General features: G+C 48.0%; 1 protein-coding gene across 1 annotated transcript in view; it reads left to right on the top strand.

Annotated features, from left to right (window-relative positions):
* Positions 1 to 344: 344 nt before the first annotated feature.
* Positions 345 to 22883, top strand: part of apbb2a (amyloid beta (A4) precursor protein-binding, family B, member 2a) — a gene marked incomplete at its 5' end in the record, with an annotated part of 147599 nt that continues 125060 nt past the window's right edge. The window contains 6 exons of the mRNA XM_084332112.1: positions 345 to 587; positions 10088 to 10219; positions 11432 to 11517; positions 12151 to 12211; positions 17224 to 17370; positions 18112 to 18239. Coding sequence (XP_084188238.1) covers positions 345 to 587; positions 10088 to 10219; positions 11432 to 11517; positions 12151 to 12211; positions 17224 to 17370; positions 18112 to 18239 — 797 coding nt within the window. The remainder of the gene's footprint in view (positions 588 to 10087; positions 10220 to 11431; positions 11518 to 12150; positions 12212 to 17223; positions 17371 to 18111; positions 18240 to 22883) is intronic.

The following is a 22883-nucleotide window of genomic DNA, read 5'->3' as shown; positions in this document are numbered from 1 at the left end:
TGTGTGTGTGTGTGTGTGTGTGTGTGTGTGTGTGTATGTCTGTGCTAGTGTGTGTCTGGGTGTGTGTGAGTGTGTGTGTGATAGTGTGTGTCTGTGTGTTTGTGTTACTGTGTGTCTGTGATAGTGTGTGTCTGTGTGTTTGTGTTACTGTGTGTCTGTGATAGTGTGTGTCTGGGTGTGTGTGTGTGTGTGTGATCTTATATATGTCCATATGTGTGCATGCATGCTGTGCTCACTGATGACTGTGTGTGTGCGCTCGTGTCAAAAAATTCTTTGTGCAAATGACGCGTGTGCGTCCGACCCGTACCCCGGTGTGTATGTACGTGCACGTGTGACTGTATGGTATGCACGTGCCAACGTCTCCTCCTCGCCCCGCAGCAGACGTGTGGGGGGAGGGAGACCTCCCCCCCGGCTGGCGGGAGGTCACGGACACGTCTGAGGTCTACTTCTGGCACATCCCCACGGGCACCACCCAGTATCACCGGCCCATCGCCACTGGCAACCAGCACCCCGCCAACAACAACGAGCCCGACCCCGAGCCCGACCCCCAGGAGGAAGCGCAGGACGCCCTCGGACCGCCCACCGAGGTGAGAGGACGGACAGACAGGTTGACAGGTTGTGGTCGTCTGTCTTGGTTGACGGTTGGCGGGTTGTCAAGTTGACTACCGGGATACATCACCACAGACACATGTACATGATTCTTTGTGCTACTAATGAGATACGGTTAGGGAGTAGGTAAGGTTAGGGAGGGTGTAGGTTAGGGAGGGTGGAGGTTAGGGAGTAGGTAAGGTTAGGGAGGGTGGAGGTTAGGGAGGGTGGAGGTTAGGGAGTAGGTAAGGTTAGGGAGTAGGTAAGGTTAGGGAGTAGGTAAGGTTAGGGAGGGTGTAGGTTAGGGAGGGTGGAGGTTAGGGAGTAGGTAAGGTTAGGGAGGGTGGAGGTTAGGGAGGGTGGAGGTTAGGGAGTAGGTAAGGTTAGGGAGTAGGTAAGGTTAGGGAGTAGGTAAGGTTAGGGAGGGTGTAGGTTAGGGAGGGTGGAGGTTAGGGAGGGTGTAGGTTAGGGAGTAGGTAAGGTTAGGGAGGGTGTAGGTTAGGGAGTAGGCAAGGTTAGGGAGGGTGTAGGTTAGGGAGGGTGTAGGTTATGGAGGGTGGATGTTAGGGAGGGTGGAGGTTAGGGAGGGTGTAGGTTAGGGAGGGTGTAGGTTAGGGAGGGTGGAGGTTAGGGATGGTGTAGGTTAGGGAGGGTGGAGGTTAGGGAGGGTGGAGGTTAGGGAGGGTGGAGGTTAGGGAGGGTGGAGGTTAGGGAGGGTATAGATTAGGGAGGGTGGAGGTTAGGGAGGGTATAGATTAGGGAGGGTGGAGGTTAGGGAGGGTATAGATTAGGGAGGGTGGAGGTTAGGGAGGGTATAGATTAGGGAGGGTGAAGGTTAGGGAGGGTATAGATTAGGGAGGGTGGAGGTTAGGGAGGGTATAGATTAGGGAGGGTGGAGGTTAGGGAGGGTATAGATTAGGGAGGGTGGAGGTTAGGGAGGGTATAGATTAGGGAGGGTGGAGGTTAGGGAGGGTATAGATTAGGGAGGGTGGAGGTTAGGGAGGGTATAGATTAGGGAGGGTGGAGGTTAGGGAGGGTGGAGCTTAGGGAGGGTGGAGGTTAGGGAGGGTATAGAGTAGGGAGGGTGTAGGTTATGAAGGGTATAGATTAGGGAGGGTGGAGGTTAGGGAGGGTATAGATTAGGGAGGGTGGAGGTTAGGGAGGGTATAGATTAGGGAGGGTGGAGGTTATATTTCGTATTTGCATCGCGTCCCGCTCTGAGCCTTACGAGATACTCCTATCTCCTGTGATACCTAATGTATCTCCCACGAATAAAAAACACATGCACCCCACCTGTATGGGGCCCCGCCCCTTATGGTGGCACCGCCCATATAACCATGACTCTGGTCATGAAACACCCTTCCTCTATTTTCGTCCCAGCGTATTGGATGCGTGCACCATACGAGCTAGCGGAATGAAAAGATTAAGGAAGATTAATAATGTTGGAAGCTTACCGCAGGTTGCTGGCCCCTGGCATCTTCGACGCATGTTTTCTGCGACACGATGGGCCTGTGTTGATGTTCCTCGTTTGATGACTGCACATCGAGGTTCAGCTGTACAAGGCTGGCTGTCGGGCCAGCTTGTACTCAGGTAGGCCCTGTGTCTTCAGGCATGGGTATTAGTGTTAGTAATGCTGGTTTGTTTTGTTAACACAACCATGTTGTGTGTTGGCGCTGGGGGCAGGATGGTTTGGTGAACGTTCTCTGCAGGGAACGGTTTCCAAGCTGTCTTGGGCGTGCTGCTAAAACATCTAAAGCTATGCTACATGCTATCGCTACTGCCGCATGCTATCACTACTGCTAATTGCTATGCTGTTTTAATGTTTCCGCCGTGAGATGTTGTCACTCTCCCGCCTCTTGCCCGGTTCATCAATGAAGGTCAGTCGGTAGCTGTTGTGGGGTTTTTGAGTTCTATTTACCTTTTTCGGGTGAATGGGTTGACAACGGGGTAGGTCGTGGCTAGGTTCCTAGCCAGGTATTTTACCTTGTGTTCCGGCGGGGTTTGTTGAACGGTGTTCCCATCTGGGTTGGCGTCGGGTAGTGGGGCTATGGGTCCAGCCGACATGATAAACATGTTGCGTGTCTGTGCACAGGCAATTGTTGTCTTGGGTCCCACATTGCCTGGCGTTAGGCTGCAGTAGTATAAGGGCAGGGCCGCCTGGGAGAAATGTGAGGCCCTGTGCGTTTTTAGACGCGAGGCCCCATCTCCTGGGGCGGCCCTGTGTAGGGGGCTATTGTTTCGTTTTGTCACTCTGCTATGAGAAGGTCTGTCTTGCTACAGCTTTCTCTCCTCTCAAACCATTCATACTGACGGTCAATCGGTATACTGGGGGAGTAGTGCGGGGGGGGGCTTTGTTTACCTTTTTTGGTAAATGGGCTAAACTAGGGCTGGTGTTCTGTTGTGAATATTTTGAATGAAGACGGGTCTGGTCCGTCTCCCCTTAACTTTGTGTGTATGGGTTTGCTCATTCTACAGTTTTTGTGGTTTAGCTCTTTTATTCATTTAACCTTTTCATGGTGCACACCACAGTGGTGGGTGCTGTTTGCAATCACCACTGGTGCTCCATGTTAACGTCAGTCCTTTGTTTTTGATATATTGAAACAATGCCCCGCCCGGCCGACACCTTGGGTGGGTCGGCCTGGCGAGTGGCTGGTGGGCTGTTAAGGCTTGTACCGCCACGGTATGGAATTGGCAACGATTAGAACTGTGTTCGAATTGGTGTTTTTTCAATTAAAAAAAATGGTGTCTGGTGGAGGGGCCTTGAGGGCCAGCCGACGTCGACACATCGCGCGAGGTTGTTGACGTTATTAGCTTTGACCCAGCCGCAAGCTATAACCGCTCAGGGTTCCCCTCTCCGCAGGGGATTTTGGTCTTCTGCTGGAGCGCGGGCGGTATTGTCCTAGGCCCTACACCGCCTCACACCGCGCAGCCAGAAGAAGAGAGAGCACGGCCTCGTCAGCGGCGATGACGGGGCCCTCGACAGGCGGCCATGTTTTTCCCCCGCCAGAGGTATCCTGGGCGTTGATTCGACAGGTGTCCACAAGGCCGACAGCCTTGGCGGCCGAGGGATCGGCCATGCGGCCATGTAGGATGGGTTCGGCTTGAACAAACAAACCGTCACCGTCCTGCCGCGAGCAGCCCGCTCTCCGATCACTCCCTTCCCCAACACCAGCGGAAGAAGTGGGCTCTGATTGTTTCCTTTGGCTGCGGGCCGCGTGCCTTCGTTGATGCGCGGGCGCCCCCCCCCCTTTTCGCTTCTCATGGGGACAGGGGCTGACACCCAGTTGATGGCTGAGCCTGGGTCTGTCCGTGAGAATGTTGTGCTGTCAAGCGGCTCCCACACCTTGAACTGTGTTGGTTGAGCCTGGTGTTACGTCTGTCAACTTAAGTGTTGTCAGCAGGGGGGCTCGAAACCTTTTGAGGCACACAGTGCGGGCTTCCCCGGCCTTGCCTTCGCCAGGCCAGGTATCATGTTGGTGCCTCCCACTCCTGAAATATTGGCAAGTGGTCGCAGCTCACATGGTTTGGGGTGGTAGTAATATCACTGCAGGGCTACGGTGTGTAGGAACCCATGGGGGCCTTACACCTTGCATGTCCGGCTGCAGAACAACTCCTTCAGCATGTTCTGGAGGGGTGTTCAGTGGGGGGGCTTTTTTGATCGGAAGCCCCCCGTATCAGACAGGCCCTTTCTGTCGGGGTTCCCCCTTGGGTGCGATTGCCTCGTGGGTGGTGTCAGGGTCAGGTGTTCCGACACGGAATGCGCTCCTCGCACGGTTCCAGGGTTGTCTTCGCACAGCGGGGGGGACCGGGCCAACTATCTACAGTTCCTGGCGGACCTGCGCCACGTGACGGCGGGTGCGTTGGGAGTGTCGTCACATATGACTACGGCAGTACCATATGTCGAGGTAGATGGAGAGAATGGTGAGGCGGGGACTTGTGTTTACACAACCCCACCCGTTTTCAGGTTTGGTACAGACCCTGTTGTCGGGGTCTCCAGCAGGGACAGCTCTGGTCGACGAGATCCAATCTCTGTGGACGAAGCAAGCCATCGTCGTGGCGTTCTCCTCCCGGTGTTCTCTGCCCGAGAAGTCGGGAGGGAGGGGTGTAAGACCCAGGCTGGACCTGTCCCATGGGAAGGTTCAGCATTTTTTGGATCGTCTCCTATCTGTTGAACACTGTCAGGTGGGGGTCTGGTTCTCCTCCATAGACCTGTAGGATGCGTATGCGCATCCCCGATCTTCCATCCTAGGGCTTACCTACGCTTCCTTTGCAGGGTTAGCGTATGAGTACCAGAGGCTGCCGTTCGGTTTTCTCTGGCTCCCCGCATCTTCACCAAGTGCGTGGAGGCCGCACTGGGGCCTCTGCGTCATCCGGGGTTACGGAGTGTTCTGCCCTGATGACGTTCTGGTCCTTTGCGGTCAAGGTGGATCGTCAGGTCTCGTACCAGGCAGGTCTCTACCAGCCTGGGGTTGCTGTAGACTGGATGTAGAGTATTCCTCTTCCCAGTCAACGGTTGGAGGGCTATGGGCATCCATCTCAGAGCGTGTTGTCAACACGCTCGGGAGGTTCCGTCCTAGGACGGTTACGGCGCTGTCTCACGTCGCGTTTTCACCGACGCCTCCCTCGCTGGTGATGCGTCGGGCCAACGCAGTAGGGGGCAGCTGGCAAACCATGCTGCCCGGTCTGCGCTACGTTCAATGTGTTGGTGTTGAAAGCGGTCCTTCTGGTCCACAAATGGTGTTGATCAGGACGGACGATACGACGTCAGTGTCGTGTATCGACAGACAGGGAGGAGTACGCTCCCCCTGTCTGCACCAGGCGGCGGGCGGCTGGCTATGGGCGTCCTCCATCTGCGCGGCCTAAGGGCTCCCCACATCCCCGGCAGGGAGAATGTGGGTGCAGGTGTACTGTCGCGGGGCGGCCCTCATCCTGACGGGTGAGGATTGCGTCTGGACATGGCCAGGCAGGTCTGGGACCGATGCCGTGCCGCCAGGGATTCTTCCCCATACATCTGTTAGGTCAGTTGTTGGGACGGGTACGTTGAGGGGCGCAGGTTCTTGATCCTGATGGTGTTACCATCTGGAATGCGCATGCTCCCTCCACTGTCGCGCTTACGCGGGCAGATGACATATGTTCCAAGTGTGGTGTAAGGCGGGGGGCCGGGACTCAGTCTCCTGCCCCCTGGATGCTGTCCTTAGTTACCTCCAGTCTCTCCTTGATAGACTGTCGGCTTCGACGGTGAGGGTATATGCAGCAGCTATATCCTCCTATCATGAGGGGTTTGAGGGGATGTCTTGTTCAGCCACCCTCTTGTGAAGCGTTTCCTGCTTGGCGCTCGACGCGTTAAGCCGGTGCAACGCTCCTTGGCTCCGACTTGGGATCTTCAATTGGTCCTCGGTCGGTTGTCCTTGGCCCCGTTTGAGCCGCTCGAGCAGGCGCCGTTGGGACAGCTGTCCTTCAGGACCGCGTTCCTTCTGGCTGTCACTTCCGCTAAACGCGTAGGTGAGCTCTGTGCTCTCTCGGTACGTCCAGAGTGCCTATCTTTTCGGACCGTTTGCGGTGTCACTCTGCGACCTAATCCTGCTTTCGTGCCTAAGAATATCCGGAGTTCCTTCCGCTCCCGGGATATTGTGGTTCAGGCGTTTCGTCCTCCTCCTCACACTAGTGAGTTAGATGCGGGCCTTCACCTGTCATGTCCAGTCCGTGCTTGGGGATTTACCTCAGCCGTACTCAGGATTTCAGGGTTACCGACCAGCTTTTTGTCTGTTACGGTGGGGCTCGTGCTGGTAAGGCACTGTCGGAGCAGCGCCTGTCCCATTGGTTGTGCGAGGGTGTTACCCTCTGCTACACGTTGGCTGGGCAGGATCCCCCTGGGGGCGTCAGGGCGCACTCCACTCGTGGGGTGGCTGCCTCTGCCGCTCTCCTGGGTGGGGCCTCGGTGGAGGCCATCTGTGCTGCAGCTTCATGGTCCTCCCCGGGCTCCTTTGTAAGGTTTTCCTCATGGACATGACCGGGGGTTCTGTCTCCCAGGCGGTTCTGGGGTCTGTGGCCTTTCCTGCTTCCCGTCCTTTGGTCGGGTAGCAGGAGTATATGGGTATGGGCCGCAGTGTGTTGAGTCACACGTGGTTCCGCCTGTACGGTGTGTTCAAGGGGTTCTAGTTCCCTCTTGTTCGCATTCAGGTGGAGTTGACTGCGCCCCCCCTTCGTTAGGAAGGATGGGGTGACAGGGCTCCCCGCACCCCTTGATGTGGGCTTACGGGTCCTCAGGGGGTACATCTGTCGGGTCTTGCGCCCGCTCTTCCCCATTATCTCGTAAGGCTCAGAGCGGGACGCGATGCAAATACGAAATATAACGATAGGTTATGTAGATAACCTAGTTATATTAGTATTGGCTAAGCGTCCCGCTCTGCGCGCCCTGAGTTCCCTCTTGAGGGATCTTTTCCTGGGACGGGTTTTGGCGAGGAAGGGTGTTTCATGACCAGAGTCATGGTTATATGGGCGGTGCCACCATAAGGGGCGGGGCCCCATACAGGTGGGGTGCATGTGTTTTTTATTCGTGGGAGATACATTAGGTATCACAGGAGATAGGAGTATCTCGTAAGGCTCAGAGCGGGACGCTTAGCCAATACTAATATAACTAGGTTATCTACATAACCTATCGTTAGGGAGGGTGGAGGTTAGGGAGGGCGTCGGTAGTGTGATAGTAAAGGGTTAACCTGCTGTTGTGTGGCAGTGAAAGGGTTAACCTTATGTGTATTGTCGCAGTGAAAGGGTTAACCGTTTGGTAGTGCGGAGGTGGAAGTTAGGGAGGGTAGGGGTTAGGCTATTCACTATTGTTTGTTAACATATATCTTTGTTTTCATGGATATTTTTACAAAGATTCATTGGATTTTAATACCTTTATTTAGGCTGTTTTATCAAACTGAGCAAGGGCCAGAAGAAGGCGCACACACATAACTGAGGAACCACGTCAGGAAACCCCCTGCACATATAGTCCTGATGATGCTAGCATGTATTTAAACTAGTGCTGTCAATAGATTTAAAAAAAAGTAACCAATTAATCGCACAATTTTCTGTATTTAATCTAGATTAATCTAATAGATAAATCTATTAATTTATCAATAAATTAATCGCGATTAATCTAATTTTTCTACTTAAGACCGAAGCTTGTAACAGATATTTACTTGAGTAAAATCATGGAATTAATGTAGAATCAACACAAAGAAAGTATATTTAGATTCAAAGACTATTTTAATAGCTTTCTGTTATGGTTTGTAATGCGACCCCAATTGCACGACACAGACAGGTAATCAGAGTTAGCCAAAACAAGGGCATGATTTATTATTCACAAAAAGTGGCACTGAGCCTTTAAGGGGGAAAAAACACTAAAGTCCAATAACACAAAAAAAGGAGGCACTGTGCCTTTAACGGGCGAACAGGCAGGAAAAAAGTAACAGGAATCTTCTGGAACACGGGCAAACAGTACCCAGGAATCTTCTTCTTCACGGGCAAAGGTAAACAGGAATTTTCTTCCTCCCGACCAGAACGCTGCCGACGGGCAACGCAGCACACAGGGGGTCCGAGGGGAACGGGGTGAGAACACGGGCATCCTCCCGTGGAGTAATAGAGAGCGATGGCGAGCCTCACCCCAGGAACGGGTCCATGTAGAGGGAGTTTGGGAAGTAGCCGGCACGACATCTGGAGTGGGAACACTGGGATCCTCCCGTGGAGTAATAGAGAGCGAAGACGGTGTCCCACTCCAGGAAATGGCGACAGGTTGCGATGTACAGTACAGGGGTGGCACGACGTCTCACACCGGAGACGCGGCAGTAGATGGTAGTAACAAGAACGACCCGACCAGGAGTGGAGGGGAGTCAGCCTATATGAATCCTCCCGACGAGCTGATTGTGGATCAATCTCAGGTGCGTGAGGCAGAAAAACGGCACGCCCCCTTGTTGGGCAGCATGCAGAATTCCTCCAGCCCTTACACTTTCTTTGATCTTTGAATACAGTTTCTCTCCTGTGAAATACAAATGTTCAACAAAACCATCAACATTGACTCAGCTTTAAAGACCTCTTTCTTATATCTGCGGCGCTAACAGAAATAAAAACAACCAGCGGACTAAGCGCTCATCACCACTGCGAGAGACACTGGTATCGAATCCGGCTGTCAGCGTTGCCGCCGGCTTGGCCGGCCGTCATACTGACACGGGAGGGAAGCCGGTGGGTGGTAATCTGGTCGTTGTAAACAGCGACTCCTACAGGTCGGTCAGGGCGCCTGCACAGCGAGGAAGGGAGATGGTGAGGGCAGTGTGAGCCTCCCACACGTTACACCTCACCAATGAGAGTCCGCACTGGCAGGTGAAAAGAAGTGGCTGGCTGAATCTGCATGTATCGGAGGGGACATGTGATAGTATCTATCAACCCTCCCTAGACCGACCAGTGGGGGGCACATGCGAGCAATGACCAGGAAGGGGAGGGGGGGATTGGCATGACTAAATTGGGATGGGAGAAAAACACAGAAAAATAGGAGGAGAAAAAGTGAAAAAAAAAGAAAAGAAAAAAACCAGGCCTGTTAATGTGCAGATTGGCTTAGAGGACGATAATGTCTTGTATGAACTACCAGTCATATAAATCATATTAACAACAAAAATGTGTTCCATCTTTATATCAGATGATTTTCAAAAAGGTGCATGAGTCAATGCAAAAAATTAACAAGCAAAGATACTGCTGAAAGTTCAGAACGTTGAACATCTTTCAATCCATAGATCCAATTATCTAATTTGACTGCTGTGATTGTTCTCTGTTACTGTCTTTGGGAACACTAGGGTTTGGATAGTAAGTTTGCACCTATTATGAGAGAACAACCAATACCTAGACATCAGCCAATAATATACTGAACTTCAGGACTTAAAGTTAGACTCTGTAGTGCTGTCAAACAGCGACCTCTAGGCAAAAGAGCCCTGCTTGGTACTGCACTTTGTTTGCATGTTTTGTTTTGGTCTGATGTGTGTGTTGGAGTTGAGTGGGGCTAGGGGTCGCTACTTCTGGCCACACCTGCAGGCTTTGCCAAGAGAGGTCTGGAGAAATACACGGTAGAATAAGTTACTAAACTCAACCTAAATCATCAATCAACAGCTGCAATCAGTCTATTATGAACTGACTGACTGTTAGTCTTTACCTTCATACAGAAGACACATGGAGTCGCTTAATCTACCTGTCTGTCGTCGTCTGTCTGTCTGTCTGTCTGTCTGTCTGTCTGTCTGTCTGTCTGTCTGTCTGTCTGTCTGTCTGTCTGTCTGTCTGTCTGTCTGTCTGTCTGTCTGTCTGTCTGTCTGTCTGTCTGTATCTCTCTCTCTCTCTCTTGTTCCTCTCCTCTCTCTCTCTCTCTCTCTCTCTCTCTCTCTCTCTCTCTCTCTCTCTCTCTCTCTCTCTCTCTCTCTCTCTCTCTCTCTCTCTCTCTCTCTCTCTCTCTCTCTCTCTCTCTCTCTCTCTCCAGCGGCCCAGCAGTTTAATATCAGACAGCTCAGTAGAGCCCGTTCCCTCTCCCTCTGGCTCCTGTGGCTCCTCCCCCTGTGATGAGGTCACGTCGTCGGTGCAGGACTTCGACACTCCGACCTACGCAGCACATGTGAGATGATACAGTACAGTGAGATGCTACAGTACAGTGAGATGTACAGTACAGTGAGACGCTACAGTACAGTGAGACGCTACAGTACAGTGAGACGCTACAGTGAGATGCTACAGTACAGTGAGACGCTACAGTGAGATGCTACAGTGAGACGCTACAGTGAGATGCTACAGTGAGACGCTACAGTGAGATGCTACAGTACAGTGAGACGCTACAGTACAGTGAGATGCTACAGTACAGTGAGATGCTACAGTACAGTGAGATGCTACAGTACAGTGATACGCTACAGTACAGTGAGATGCTACAGTACAGTGAGATGCTACAGTACAGTGAGATGCTACAGTACAGTGAGATGCTACAGTACAGTGAGATGCTACAGTACAGTGAGATGCTACAGTACAGTGAGACGCTACAGTACAGTGAGATGCTACAGTACAGTGAGATGCTACAGTACAGTGAGACGCTACAGTACAGTGAGATGCTACAGTACAGTGAGATGCTACAGTGAGATGCTACAGTACAGTGAGATGCTACAGTACAGTGAGATGCTACAGTACAGTGAGATGCTACAGTACAGTGAGATGCTACAGTGAGAGGCTACAGTGAGATGCTACAGTACAGTGAGATGCTACAGTACAGTGAGATGCTACAGTACAGTGAGATGATACAGTACAGTGAGATGATCCAGTACAGTGTGATGCTACAGTACAGTGAGATGATACAGTACAGTGAGATGATCCACCATGGACTGTTTCACTCCAACTTCACACAAACTCATTATTCTAATAGATTGCACATGTGATATTATTCTTATTATCTTCGATATTTCAGCTAATATCTGTAAATGTGAACACAAAACCAAGGTAGAACTCTGAAATGTAGTCATTAGAAGTACTGCTTCTTCATATTACATTCATGCAGTCCATGCATCGTGTATCATGTTGGAGCGAGCCAACAATATTCCCTATTTAGAAAATGACCTGTATTGCATATTCAAGATGAATATCTCTTATATTGAGTGAATGTGAGTAATTTCCTCTTCACTTCTTACAAGGCAAAGTATTAGATTAATTCAGCTTTTATAATCAGCATATGTGTCCATTCCCTTCATCACTTTCACTAATTTCTCTCTCTCTCTCTCTCTCTCTCTCTCTCTCTCTCTCTCTCTCTCTCTCTCTCTCTCTCTCTCTCTCTCTCTCTCTCTCTCTCTAGGAGCTGAAAGACTATCCAGTTTATCCAGACCCCAGTCTGAAGGCATTTGAAGGAGCTACTTTGCGCTATGCCTCTTTAAGTCTGAAGTATGTACACACACACACACACACACACACACACACACACACACACACACACACACACACACACACACACACACACACACACACACACACACACACACACACACACACACACACACACACACACACATGCATGATGATGTCACAGTAAATATCTCTAACCAATATCTACAAGCTCTGATGTAAAATAAATATCTTGCTAAAATAAATAGCTAATTACGCACCAAAGCTATGGAACACCTTACCTATGGATATTAGGGAGCCTAGCTCACAAAATACTTTCAAAAGTAAGCTAAAAACGTACCTCTTCACCTTAGCCTTTTAATACATTCTGCCACTTAGACTCATTACATCCACACCGTGATTATTGTACTGTAAATGAGAGCTGTTTTATTGCACTGGTTTATTCTGTCTCCACTCTATGTATTGGTTTTATTCTCTCTATTTTATGTCAATGTACGTCTGTTTTACTGCTGTGAAGCACTTTGGGCTGCGATTCTTGAATGAAAGGTGCTATACAAATGTGTGTATTATTATTATTATTATTATTATTATTATTATCATTATTATCATTTGTCTAAGACCTGTCATTTCTGGCTGACTTCATTGTGATGTCATTGTGATGTCATCATGCAGTCCCTCCGCCCAGCTAGAGACAGTGGACCTCAGCAATTCATGTGCCGACCCTGAGGCTATGGTGAGTCCAAAGCGCTCCCAGAACACATCCTCTCACTGCAGAAACACCACTGAATCAACGTCCGTCTCATAATGAAATGACCAGCACTGGCGTCGTGTCCTCTATCCGTTCGCTGTTGGTTAAAGGAAGGATTCGGGTGTTTGACTTCAAAGAGCAGGGCGTTGCTTGGGATGATGTAATGGCATTGCCCACTGACATCCTGTCCTCTCCCCCTTTTCCCTCTGTCTCTGTATAGCGCTGCCACTCGGTGGTGAGCTGGTGAACTGCAGTGTATTCTGTTGTGTGTCTATCTGAGAGTGGGTGTATCACCCTCTTACGGAGGAGCGGGGTATAGATTGAAATCCAGACAGGAGGGATGTGGTGGAACAGCGTGTGTGTCACAGGGTTGGTTAGGTTCACTCCTGCAGTAGAAATACTATCCTTTGTCCAATTCATTAGTGTAGTCTTGAGGGCTGTCCCTAAATAAATTCTTACTTGATTAATAGTCAATCATTCAATCTAACTTTATTGAACATTTCATACAGTAAGTGCAACTCAATGTGCTTCACAGAAAATAATTGCAAATAATAATTAAAAAGGCAAGAAACAAACACATAATAATAATAAAATAAATGCAATGCAAAAAAAACCTAGGTGAAAGCAATTCTAAAACGGTGTGTGTTAACATTTCTTTTAAAGATGTCCACAGATTCAGAAACCCGTAGATCCTCTGGCAGGCTGTTCCAAAGGCTAGGGCCTATAGTCGCTAAAAGATGCTTCTCCATGCCTTTTTAGTCATAGGGTATGTCAACAAATCAAATCAAATCAAATGTATTTGTAAGGCGCAACAACACACGTTAATGTCGCCATGGGCCAGACACGTCTTCTTTAAACAAGTCAAGAAGAAACATCACAATAAATCAAGAACAAAACAAAAAACACCATGAAATCCAAAATAAAATGTAAAATAAATAAATGCAACACTCCCAGACGGGAGGTAGACCGAAGGTAAGGAAAAACTCACTAAAAGTCTAGCAATAGGAAAAAAGCACCACAGGCAATGTGGAGGGGAGAAAGCTTAGAAGGGCTGTTCAAGGAGGGATCTCCCTTCTTAGATGTCGGTGATAGTAGTGTTGCTATAAAACAGGTGAAACAGTTGGTAAGTATGTACATAAACATGTAATGATGAAACACAAATATGTAAATGCAATAGCAACTGGGGTACATACGTAAGAACATTTTGAAACTACTTGTACTTACCAGAGATGTGCTTATCATTTTACGGGAGATAACTCATTCAACGTGGGAAAGAAATGGAAAAATCCACTAATGGGAAAAAATAGACTAACAAAGTCTTGGCGATTAATGTATTGATGGACTGTGAGCAGGCAGCTCTAGTGGTCTTGCATATAGGAAGCACAGGACTTATGGTCTGAGACTGGGAGGCCTCACCCCAAGACGTGCACATTCTCAGAAATGAACGCTATGTGTCCGGAAGATGTAATGAAGTGTGTCATTACATATACAGTGTAGATGTAACAGGCTAAGCGCAAAATTTGTTTTATGTTTACGTTGCAAATCCGGAGAGTGGATAGTTCACAAGGAAGATGTTCTTCTTCTATATAATTCTGTGTCGGCCAGGGAAGATTCGGCCCTGATCTGCCCCCTAGTGGAGAGACTTTTCAGTCCTCATGGTACACGCAAAATACGCAGGCAAGTATGTGAACATGTATGTAACGTTCACAACACAGCCGCTTGTCGACTGGTCATACTGAGGCAAATATACTGAGACCCTTAGCTAGCAAGAATGTGGACACTGTAACATGTGGTCAGTGTAGGAATAATCGCTCTCTTAGCTGACATCTGTATTGGCATAAAAACATCTAAGCACTCGCTGTAACCGGTCTCATTTGACATGCCCTGAGTGGGAGTTCACCTCTTGGTAATGGGTCTGGATGCCTCTGGGGAGTGAGTTTACTTGCAGTACCGCTTAACGTCCACAGCCACTTCACTACACTGTCCATCGTGACTGTGGATAGACACGCGGTACCTCCGTTACACCACCACAGAGACCCGGGTTCAATTGCTGGCAGCGGCGCCTCCGGCTTGGTCAGTCGTCCCTACGAACACAATTGTCAGTTCACAAGCACAATAGTGTGAACCTCGGTGTGCGTTACGCTCTCCCAGTGGAACTCCTCTCTGGCAGGTGATAAGAAGCAGCTGGAGACTCTACACGTATCGGAGGAGACATGTCTATACCCTCCCCAGACTGACCAGGAAGAGAACTGGCCTAACAACTACATTTGGGGAAGGGATAAATTGATAAAGGCAAAAAAAAAAAAAAAAAAATTGTCAGCAGAACATAACTAACAGAACAATACAGAATAACAATGCAATGGCAAAAGCTGGAAGGTGAGAAAAGGTGTTTGTGGGATTATCTTTTGTTTGCACCAACGTGAATATACTGTGAACACCGTCATTACACTGCCGGTGTGTGTGTGTGTGTGTGTGTGTGTGTGTGTGTGTGTGTGTGTGTGTGTGTGTGTGTGTGTGTGTGTGTGTGTGTGTGTGTGTGTGTGTGTGTGTGTGTGTGTGTGTGTGTGTGTGTGTGTGTGTGTGTGTGTGTGTGTGTGTGTGTGTGTGTGTGTGTGTGTGTGTGTGTGTGTGTGTGTGTGTGTGTGTGTGTGTGTGTGTGTGTGTGTACACTGGTGTGTGCTAAGTTGCATGTAGCGATTGAGAGCTTGAGAACATTAGTAATCTCCACAGAACAGGGGAAGGAAAGAGAGGGAGAGATAGAAGGAGAGAGAGAGATGGAAGGAAAGAGAGAGAGATGATGGAAGGAAAGAGAGAGATGTAAGGAAAGAGAGAGATGTAAGGAAAGAGAGAGAGTGATATAAGGAGAGAGAGATGGAAGGAAAGAGAGAGTGATAGAAGGAGAGCTAGAGATGGGAGGAAAGAGAGAGAGAGTGATAGAAGGAGAGAGAGATGGAAGGAAAGAGAGAGAGTAATAGAAGGAGAGAGAGAGACTACATCCATATTGTGACCATTGTATTGTAAATGAGCTGTTTTATTTAAGCATTACATCACACGCAGGAGTGGTTTGTGACCAATAAACCATGCCTAGGGGTGGTCGTTAGACCCCCCTAGGCATGGTTTATTGGTCACAAATCACGACTGCACGTGGTGTAAAGCTTTTATACAACTGCCAGATTCATCCAACCTTATTTCTATACAATAAACACACATTAATCGAAGATTTATTGAAAAAACCATCCGCCAGAAAAAGTAGTTCCCACAACTACAAAAAAGACAAGTTGCCTCCATGTGGAAGCAGCTTGAAGTGCATCCAACCAAACTAACACATCCAACTGTGTATTATTGGAATGATTGAGAGAAGTTGCCTCATGTGGAAGCAGCTTGAAGTGCATCCAACCAACTAACACATCCAACTGTGTATTATTGGAATGATTGATTGAAAATTTTATTACCAGATGCAGAATGGGTACAATACAGTACGGCTCAATACACACAATTGTTAAGGGAATGCAGACCTACTTTCCATAGAACTTCATTCTTAGATGCTTCTATATAAAGTAGGTAAAACAAATTAAAAGGTTTTCTTTGCCCTATAGGAAAAAAAACGTTTTCTTCGCCCTATTTTTTTATTTATTTCTTTTAGCCTAAACTTAACCAGTTGGAAACCAGGGGTACAGTAATAAAATTAGCAATCAACCAATCAATCAATTCAATAGACCATGCTCACTTAAAACAGCGCTGCTTCTCTCTCAGTCTGACTCCCCCGCTGTTGCAGACAGGAGTGTGTGTGTGTGAATGTGAACGTGTACGTGTGTGCGTGTGTGTGTGTGTGTTTGTGGGTACGCCAGCGTCGGACAGTGTGAGAGTGAACGCTGCAGTCAGTGGGAAGGAAGTAGAAATTTAAATCAATCAATTAATCTATCAATCAAACCGCGATTTTTCTTTTGTTCTAGATTGACTCAAGACCCATCAATTACATCATCCAACATTGTTTAAAGGACTAACACATTCCCCTTGACAGAATCGCTTCATATTTAGTCGTTATGGTGCTTTCAACATAACCATTTGTTGTCCGCGATCTTGTTTTCTCCCGGAGTGAGCCGGGGAGGGTTATGTGATTCGGTTGTGGGCGGGTCCTGAGCCCAGGACCGTGGATTGTTGCCAATAAAGACGTGTGAATGGCCAATCAGAATCGAGAAATGTGCATGCCGTTGTATAATATTGTTTATGCTGCTATTTCTATGCTCTTTCTCTTTTCTTTTGTTGTTATGGCTGCACTGCTTTTATTCTGTATTTAATTTAATTTGTCCATTTTACTGCTGTGAATAACTTTGTATAAAAGGTTCTATACTAATAAAGTGTATCATTATTATTATTACTACTGCACATAGGTGTGATCATAAAAGATGTGTGTGTGTGTGTGTGTGTGTGTGTGTGTGTGTGTGTGTGTGTGTGTGTGTGTGTGTGTGTGTGTGTGTGTGTGTGTGTGTGTGTGTGTGTGTGTGTGTGTGTGTGTGTGTGTGTGTGTGTGTGTGTGTGAGTGTGTGTGCCTGCATGTGTAGAGTCATGCAGTATTGGAGATTACATTCATATATCTCTATGTTCTGTTGTGCCATGTGGAGATAAATATATATATATATATATATATATATCAACCCATTGTTGTTTGTACCAATCAGATCAGATTGTTGAACCTGTACATAATGGAACTGGACCATCTCTGATGAATATCTACATAATCTACAAATATGCAGTTTGTACATGTTTATGTCCCTTGCCTGTGTGTATTGTATGTGGACATACATAAAGCTTTCATAAATCTGTGTGTGTGTGTGTGTGTGTGTGTGTGTGTGTGTGTGTGTGTGTGTGTGTGTGTGTGTGTGTGTGTGTGTGTGTGTGTGTGTGTGTGTGTGTGTGTGTGTGTGTGTGTGTGTGTGTGTGTGTGTGTGTGTGTGTGTGTGTGTGTGCGCGCGCGTGCGTGTGTGTGTGCGTGCTAGTCGTTCCCGGTGCGCTCCCTGGGCTGGGTGGAGATGGCAGAGCGAGACCTGAGTGAGGGGCGGAGCAGCGTGGCTGTTCACCACTGTATCAGACAGCTGTCCTACTGCAGGAGAGACATACAAGACTCTGCTGGGGTCTGGGGAGAGGTCAGTCTGTGTGATGGTGGGGAGGTCTGGGGAGAGGTCTGTCTGTGTGTGGGGAGCTCTGGGGAGAGGTCAGTCTGTGTGATGGTGGGGAGGTCTGGGGAGAGGTCTGTCTGTGTGTGGGGAGCTCTGGGGAGAGGTCAGTCTGTGTGATGGTGGGGAGGTCTGGGGAGAGGTCAGTCTGTGTGATGGTGGGGAGGTCTGGGGAGAGGTCAGTCTGTGATGGTGGGGAGGTCTGGGGAGAGGTCTGTCTGTGTGTGGGGAGCTCTGGGGAGAGGTCAGTCTGTGTGATGGTGGGGAGGTCTGGGGAGAGGTCTGTCTGTGTGTGGGGAGCTCTGGGGAGAGGTCAGTCTGTGTGATGGTGGGGAGGTCTGGGGAGAGGTCAGTCTGTGTGATGGTGGGGAGGTCTGGGGAGAGGTCAGTCTGTGATGGTGGGGAGGTCTGGGGAGAGGTCAGTCTGTGTGTGTGTGGTGTGTGTGTGTGTGTAGATAGATAGATAGATAGATAGATAGATAGATAGATAGATAGATAGATAGATAGATAGATAGATAGATAGATAGATAGATAGATAGATAGATAGATAGATAGATAGATAGATAGATAGATAGATAGATAGATAGATAGATAGATAGATAGATAGATAGATAGATAGATAGATAGATAGATAGATAGATAGATAGATAGATAGATAGATAGATAGATAGATAGATAGATAGTAACAGTATTTATATCTTTAATATTCAGGGTAAAGGCATGCTGCTGGAGCTGCAGGACCGCATGCTGACCCTGGTTGACCCTGTCGACCGGAGCCTGCTCCACTCTCAGCCTATCAGCAGCATCCGTGTCTGGGGCGTAGGCCGGGACCATGACAGGTAATTGGACGGCAATAGTGTCATTCACCTGTTATGAATCTAGATGATTATGGAATATAATTGCTTTTTAGGCACATTTGGTTGCTTTGACCGTTGCTGTTTGGTCATTCAAAACATGTTTGTCAACTAATCAGACACACAAATGGAACTAACACGCATACACACGTGGACACAAGCACAAGAAACACACAAACATTCACAACATGCACACACACACACACACACACACACACATACAAACACACACACACACACACACACACACACACACACACACACACACACACACACACACACACACACACACACACACACACACACACACACACACACACACACATACACACACACACACACACACACACACACACACACACGCAAACACACACACACACACACACACACACGCAAACACACACACACACACACACACACACACACAAACACACACACAAACACACAGGCCAGCATACACATACAATCACCAGCACACACACACACACACACACACACACACACACACACACACACACACACACACACACACACACACACACACACACACACACACACACACACACACACGCACACGGCATATAAAACAGTGTGAAATGCAGAGTTATTCTCCCTGAAAGCTGATTCAGGAAGTTTGACTAATCACCAGAGGAAACGCTCTCTCTCTCTCTCATTATCATTTTAATGCATATTTGTGCCGCCTGCATACTGGGCACCGAGACGTTCCTTGTGCTCTTTGTCTCCTTGACGGAGGACCTGTGGGCCCTTCCGTCGTTTGGCTGTGGCCCTATCATCCTAACCTCTCCGCATTGAGCTGACAGTGTGCTGAGGCTAGCAACCAGCGCTAATGGGGGCACAGGATAGAGGCTCATTGGCATGAGGCCCTCGAGGGCTTTCATCTACAGCCGGGCGCGGCAGCGAGGTCAAGTCAAGTCAAGTCAAGAGTTTTATTTGTCACGGCATACAAGTATACAATGAAATGCGGGTGGTCTTGCCCGCAACGATGTGCAATACAGTGGTACAACATATAATAGAATCCAATAAAAACAACATTGTGCAATAACAGGTAACAGGTAACATGGTGTGACATCTCGGTATCTGTACATAGTTATTTACAGAGCATATAGGACATGCTAGGTAGCTTTGGTAGTGCAATACACTGTTACTGTTGCTATACTAATTTAAAGTGGCCTTTCCTTTTGGCAATAAGTGTGGGTGAGTGCGGCATGAGTGTGTGCCCGCTCATGTTAAAGTGTTAAAGTGGCTGCTAGTGCACAGCGTGCGTGTCGTGTGTGTGCTCATGTGTGCTTGTGTGTGGATAGTTCAGTGTTCTGTGGCACTCAATGTTCATTGTTCAAGGCTCTGATGGGGGAAGAAGCTGAGCCTAAGCCTCTCTGTCCTAGTAGCTGGGGTTCGCAGGCGTCTGCCTGATCTCAGCAGCTGGAACAGGCTGTTATTGGGGTGGTGGGGGTCTTTCATTATTCTGCAGGCTCTGGATTTGCACCTCTTGTTGTATAGAACCTGCAGGGGAGGTAGTGCAATACCTGTGGTACGCTCGGCTGAGCGCACCACCCTCTGTAGGGCCTTCTTGTCCTGTGCCGTGCTGTTTCCATACCAGGCAGTGATCTCTACAGCTCCTGAGTAGAAGGACTGGAGTATCTTCCCCGATACTCTGAACTTCCTTAACTGTCTCAGGTGGTAGAGGCGCTGCTTTGCCTTCTTTACTACTGTGTCTATGTGTGTTGACCATGTCAGATCCTCTGAGATGTGGACCCCCAGGTACTTAAAGCTGCTCACCCTGTCCACGGTAGCCCCGTTAATCCTCAGTGGTGTGTGTGTCTCCTGCTGTCCTCTCCTATAATCCACGATCAGCTCCTTGGTTTTACCAATGTTCAGGAGCAGGCTGTTGTCCTGACACCAAATCAAATCAAATCAAATCAAATTTATTTATAAGGCCCGACAACACACGTTAATGTCCCCATGGGCCGTACAGGTCTTCTTTAAACAAGTCAAGAAGAAAACATAACAATAAGTCAAGAACAGAACAAGAACACCATAAGGTCAAACATTTTTAGATGAATGCAAAAAATTAAAATGAAAAATTAAAGAATGCAAGCACTCCCAGACATACCCCACGTGAAGGTAAGGAAAAACTCACTAAAACCTAACAATAAGGAAAAAAGCTCCACAGGCAGTGTGGAGGAGAGAAACCTTAGAAGGGCCATTCAAAGGGGGATCTCCCTTCTTAGATGTTGGTGATAGTAGTGTTGCAGACGGGCAGTTGGTAAGCATGCACTCATGTGTGTAGTGAAAAACAGATGCGTGCATGCAATAGCAACTGAACATTTTGAAAGATTAAAGATAAAGCAAATAGCGATAGCAACTGAACATTTTGAAAGATTAAAGATAGAGCTGATAGCGGATCTACCAGCGTTCCAGTACCTCAACCTCCTCCCGGTAGGCCTTCTCGTCGTTGTCCGAGATCAGCCCCACCACCACGTGTCGTCTGCGAACTTCACTATGGAGTTGGAACTGAACTTGGCCACACAATCGTGTGTGTAGAGGGAGTACAGCAGGGGGCTCAGAACACAGCCCTGGGGGGACCCGATGCTCAGGGTGATGGTGTTGGAGGTCTGACCCCCCACCCTGACCGCCTGGGGTCTTTCGCTCAGAAAGTCCAGTACCCAGGCGCTCAGGGCGGAGCTCAGACCCAGCTCGATCAGCTTGTCCACCAGTCTGGTGGGGACTATGGTGTTGAACGCTGAGCTGTAGTCAATGAACAACAGTCTCACATAGCCCCCCTTCTGACGGTCAAGGTGAGAGAGGGTGCTGTGCAGTACCTGGGAGACTGCGTCGTCAGTGGACCTGTTTGTCCTGTATGCAAATTGCATAGGGTCCATATCACTGGGGAGGGAGGCACAATGTGGTCCTTGACCAGCCTCTCGAAACATTTCATGACCACAGAGGTGAGTGCCACCCGTCTGTAGTCATTTGGACATGTTGGGGAGGGTTTCTTCGGTACAGGGATGATGGTAGACATCTTGAAGCAGGCAGGGACCACTGGCCGTGCTATAGAGCTAGACGTCCCGTGTGAAGTCACACTGTGTGCCAGTGTGAACCAGTGTGTATGTAGTGCTTGTGCCTGAGCCAGACGCAAACAAGGTTTTATCTGGAAGAAATACAAATTAGAAATAAAAGTCTATATCAAATGGTGAAATATTTGGGAAAACCTCAATGATTCTGTCAAGAGAGAATAAAGGTTTGAAAAAAAAAAAAAAAACGTATTTTCTTATTTATTGGTTTAAAATACAGAGACATATTAAGGAACATTACTGTAAATATGCCAGTTTAGCCAGGTTGGCTAACTTTCAACCGTCTAGTCTCTGGGCCAGGTGTTATGAGCACTACAATAATTAAAGCACAGTACAATAATTAAAACACAGTAGGAATCAGTAGGTTACAAGCCTGCTGATAAAATACATACAAATTAGGGATGTCCGATATTATCGGCCTATCGATATTATCGGCCGATATTGGCATTAAATTGTGATATCGGAAAATATCGGTATCGGTTTTCAATATTTTTTTATTATTATTATTTATTTAAAAAAAAATTACATTTCTATAACCTTTATTTACCCAGGCAAGCAAGTAAGAACAAATTCTGATTTTATTTATTGTCAAAAGTATGCATAATGTTGTGTTAATTCCACAACAAGAGATATGTAATGTTAATTACCTGAAATTATTCCGTTTTGGGGGGGGGGGGGGGGGGGGGGGGGAACCCTGCATATATCGGTATCGGTTGAAATCGGTATCGGAAATTAAGAGTTGGACAATATCGGTATATCGGTATCGGTAAAAAAGCCAATATCGAGCATCCCTAATTAAAATACATTACAACCTTATGTTACCTTTCGTAACAATATTACACTATTAGACTATCACACTATTAGACTATTAGACTATCACACTATTAGACTATTATACTATCACACTATTACACTACCACACTATTACACATTATTACACTATTATTAGGCTATTACATTATTACACGATTACACACACACACACACACACACACACACACACACACACACACACACACACACACACACACACACACAGAGACAAACAGGCTGGAGCATGATCTCCCCCAGGCGTGTGCTGTCGACACTGGGGTTTTTGTAGTTTCTCATTTTATTTCCCTCTCCCTCTGTCTGCCTCCCTCGTCTCTCTCTAACTGTCTCTCCCTCTGTCTGCCTCCCTTGTCTCTCTCTCTCTCTCTCTCTAACTGTCTCTCCCTGGTGTCCACCTGTCTGTCTCTCATCCTGTTCTACTAAGTGCCACTCTCTCCTCTCTCCTTCCTCCCCCCTTTCCTGCCCTACACCACAGAAATGTACTCTTTTAGCTGAGTCTCTCTATCTTCCTCTCTCTTCCTCTCTCTCTGCCTCACTATCTCTCTCTTCCTCTCTCTCTGCCTCACTATCTCTATCTCCCCCTCACTATCTCCCCCCCCTCTCTCTCTCTCTCTCTCTCTCTCTCTCTCTCTCTCTCTCTCTCTCTCTCTCTCTCTCTCTCTCTCTCTCTCTCTCTCTCTCTCTCTCTCTCTCTCTCTCTCTCTCT

Source organism: Notolepis coatsorum, assembly GCF_963971535.1.
Source record: "Notolepis coatsorum genome assembly, chromosome: 16".
Taxonomy (NCBI): domain Eukaryota; kingdom Metazoa; phylum Chordata; class Actinopteri; order Aulopiformes; family Paralepididae; genus Notolepis; species Notolepis coatsorum.
The sequence above is the reverse complement of the archived record's forward strand: the minus strand, read 5'-3'. Positions and strand labels throughout refer to the sequence as shown.